The following is a 2,267-nucleotide window of genomic DNA, read 5'->3' on the forward strand; positions in this document are numbered from 1 at the left end:
ATGGACTCTGTCGAGCCGGGGCTGGCCTGCGGCAGCGACACCTCCCACATGAATGTACTGGGGTATGACCCCCGCAGGTGGGTCTTGGAGCGGCGGGGCTGATGACGGCTGCACGAGGGGCGGCAGGGACGGCAGGTGGTGGATCAGGGGTGGATGGGTTAGTCCCCAGGCTGCGGGTGCCTGCACCAGCAGCCGAGTACACAGGCCGCCCGAGGTTCGGCTCCCTTGCAGCAGGCTATGCCCCCACTTACTTCCCCCTTGTTTCACAGCCCGGCCCGCCGTGCGACGCGCCCCGCACCCCCTCACCCGCGTCCCCCAAACGACCTATCAATTAACACCCGCAGGTACTACCGCGGCCGCGGCGCGTTCGAGTCCATGGGGGCCGGCCTAGACATGGCCCCCGGGGACATCGCCTTCAAATCCAATTTTGCCACCCTCAACCCAGACACCGGCGTCGTGGAGAAGCGCCGCGCGGACCGCCAATTCGAGCACCTGGGACCCACGCTCTGCGCGGCGCTCGACGGTGCGACCCACGCGCGTGCCGCGCGCGCGCCATGCGGCCCCCCTTTTTCTAAGCGCCCCTAGACCCCGTTGATGCCACCTGTGGACCAACCAATCTATGCTTCTTGTTCCCGCTCATGCGCAGGCCTGGCGCTGCCGTCGTTCCCGCAGCACAGGGTGTCCGTGCGCTACGCCACAGAGCACCGCTGCGGCGTGGTGGTGCGGGGCGAGGGCCTCACGGATGCGATCTCTGGTGAGGAGGGAGGCCTTGCGGAAACGCACTTGGAAAGGGAGCGGAGGGGGTGCGGTGGTGACGGCCAGACAGTCAGGGGAAGGGCGGGGGTGTGGCTTTTGGGATGCGCGTCAAGTGGCAGGGAGGGGGAGGGGCGGCGAGCGCACACGCCCTGGCGCGGCGATGCTGTGGGTGCAACGCGCTGCGAGCCGGGGCGGCCGAGCGCCGGGCTGGGGTGTTTGTTCGGTCCCACGTGTGATCGTGGTTGACCACGTTTGACCGGGTTCAAACCTTCAGGGACGGACCCTCTGAAGGACAACCTGCCCCTGCTGGAGGCGCGCCCCCTGGACGACACGGCTGAGGTGGGCACTCGGGCGCGCTGCCGCAGGGCTATGCGGCTGCACTGCACGGCAGCTGCACAATTGCAGGGGTGCACGGCTGCAAGGGTGCATTTCTGCAGGGCTCGAACACAGCAATTGCGAGGTGCCTGCTGTCGTTCCTGCACATTTAAGGGAAGCGCCAACACATATCCTTGCACACCGCGGGCTTTGGCCCTGGCGCGACCCTGTCACACGCCCCCTGCTGTCATAACTGCCATCGGCCTTTTCGTCCAAATGCACACGCGCACCCACACAAACACACACACTCACTTGCAAACACACACATGCGCACACGCACGCACACGCACCTTAGGCCGCCCACACTGCCGCCGTGGTCAATGAGCTGTCTGCCGCCATCAGGGCCGTCCTGGAGGGCCACCCCATCAACGACGAGCGCAGGGCCGCCGGCCTCAACCCCGCAAACGTGGTGCTGCTGCGGGGCTGCGGCTGCAGGATCAAGGTGGGGGCTGGGGCCACAGGGAGGGGCATCCCGGCCGCCGGTCCGCGGCGTCGGCCGGAGGGCCGCCCAGCGGCGTCCCTTGTCGTGGCGAGGGGCCCCGCCGCCGCCAGGCTGGTTCTGGGACTCAACGACTTGGCCCCGCCTCGAGCCGCAGCCGGCGCCCTCTGAAAGGTCCCCGCGGCCCTGAAACCCTTCATGCCTCGCTCCCCCTCTGCACACACATACGATCAGGTGCCGTCTTTCCAGGAGTCCCACGGCCTGCGGCCCTGCCTGGTCGCGCCCACCAAGATCATAGCAGGCGCGAGGCCGCCGGCCCAGGCCGCCGGCGGGCGACGGGGCGCCGCAGGGGCCTGCCTCCTTGCGTTTGCTCATCACCCGCTCGCCGATGAAAGCGGAACGATGCGGTGTCCACCAAACTCCGACCAGCCAGACTCTTCGCTTCCCTGCGTTCCCCCTCTGGGCCAGCCTGCTTTTTCACGTCCACCTCGCACGTGCCGTCCCTCACCCCCTGCCCCTACGCGCCACTGTACCCCCCGCGACCCCGCCATTGCTGTCAAGGGATGGGGACGTCCCTGGGCATAGAGCCTCTGGAGGCGCCGGGGGCGACGGGGTCATACGACACTGACCTCGCCAGCAAGGCCGACACGGTGGGGGGGGGAGGGGGGGGGAGATTGGGGTGGTGCATTGGAGTGTG

General features: G+C 68.3%; 1 protein-coding gene across 1 annotated transcript; it reads left to right on the plus strand.

The window, feature by feature from the left end:
• MNEG_14067 (phosphoglycerate mutase) lies at positions 1-1,760 on the plus strand (the record flags this gene model as incomplete). Its single annotated transcript, XM_014037462.1, has 6 exons — positions 1-77; positions 345-523; positions 647-754; positions 1,031-1,095; positions 1,427-1,573; positions 1,728-1,760. The coding sequence occupies 6 exons, from the start codon at positions 1-3 to the stop codon at positions 1,758-1,760; spliced, it is 609 nt and encodes a 202-aa protein (XP_013892916.1).
• Positions 1,761-2,267: the final 507 nt, after the last annotated feature.

Source organism: Monoraphidium neglectum (assembly GCF_000611645.1).
Source record: "Monoraphidium neglectum strain SAG 48.87 unplaced genomic scaffold scaffold04233, whole genome shotgun sequence".
Classification (NCBI taxonomy): Eukaryota; Viridiplantae; Chlorophyta; class Chlorophyceae; order Sphaeropleales; family Selenastraceae; genus Monoraphidium; species Monoraphidium neglectum.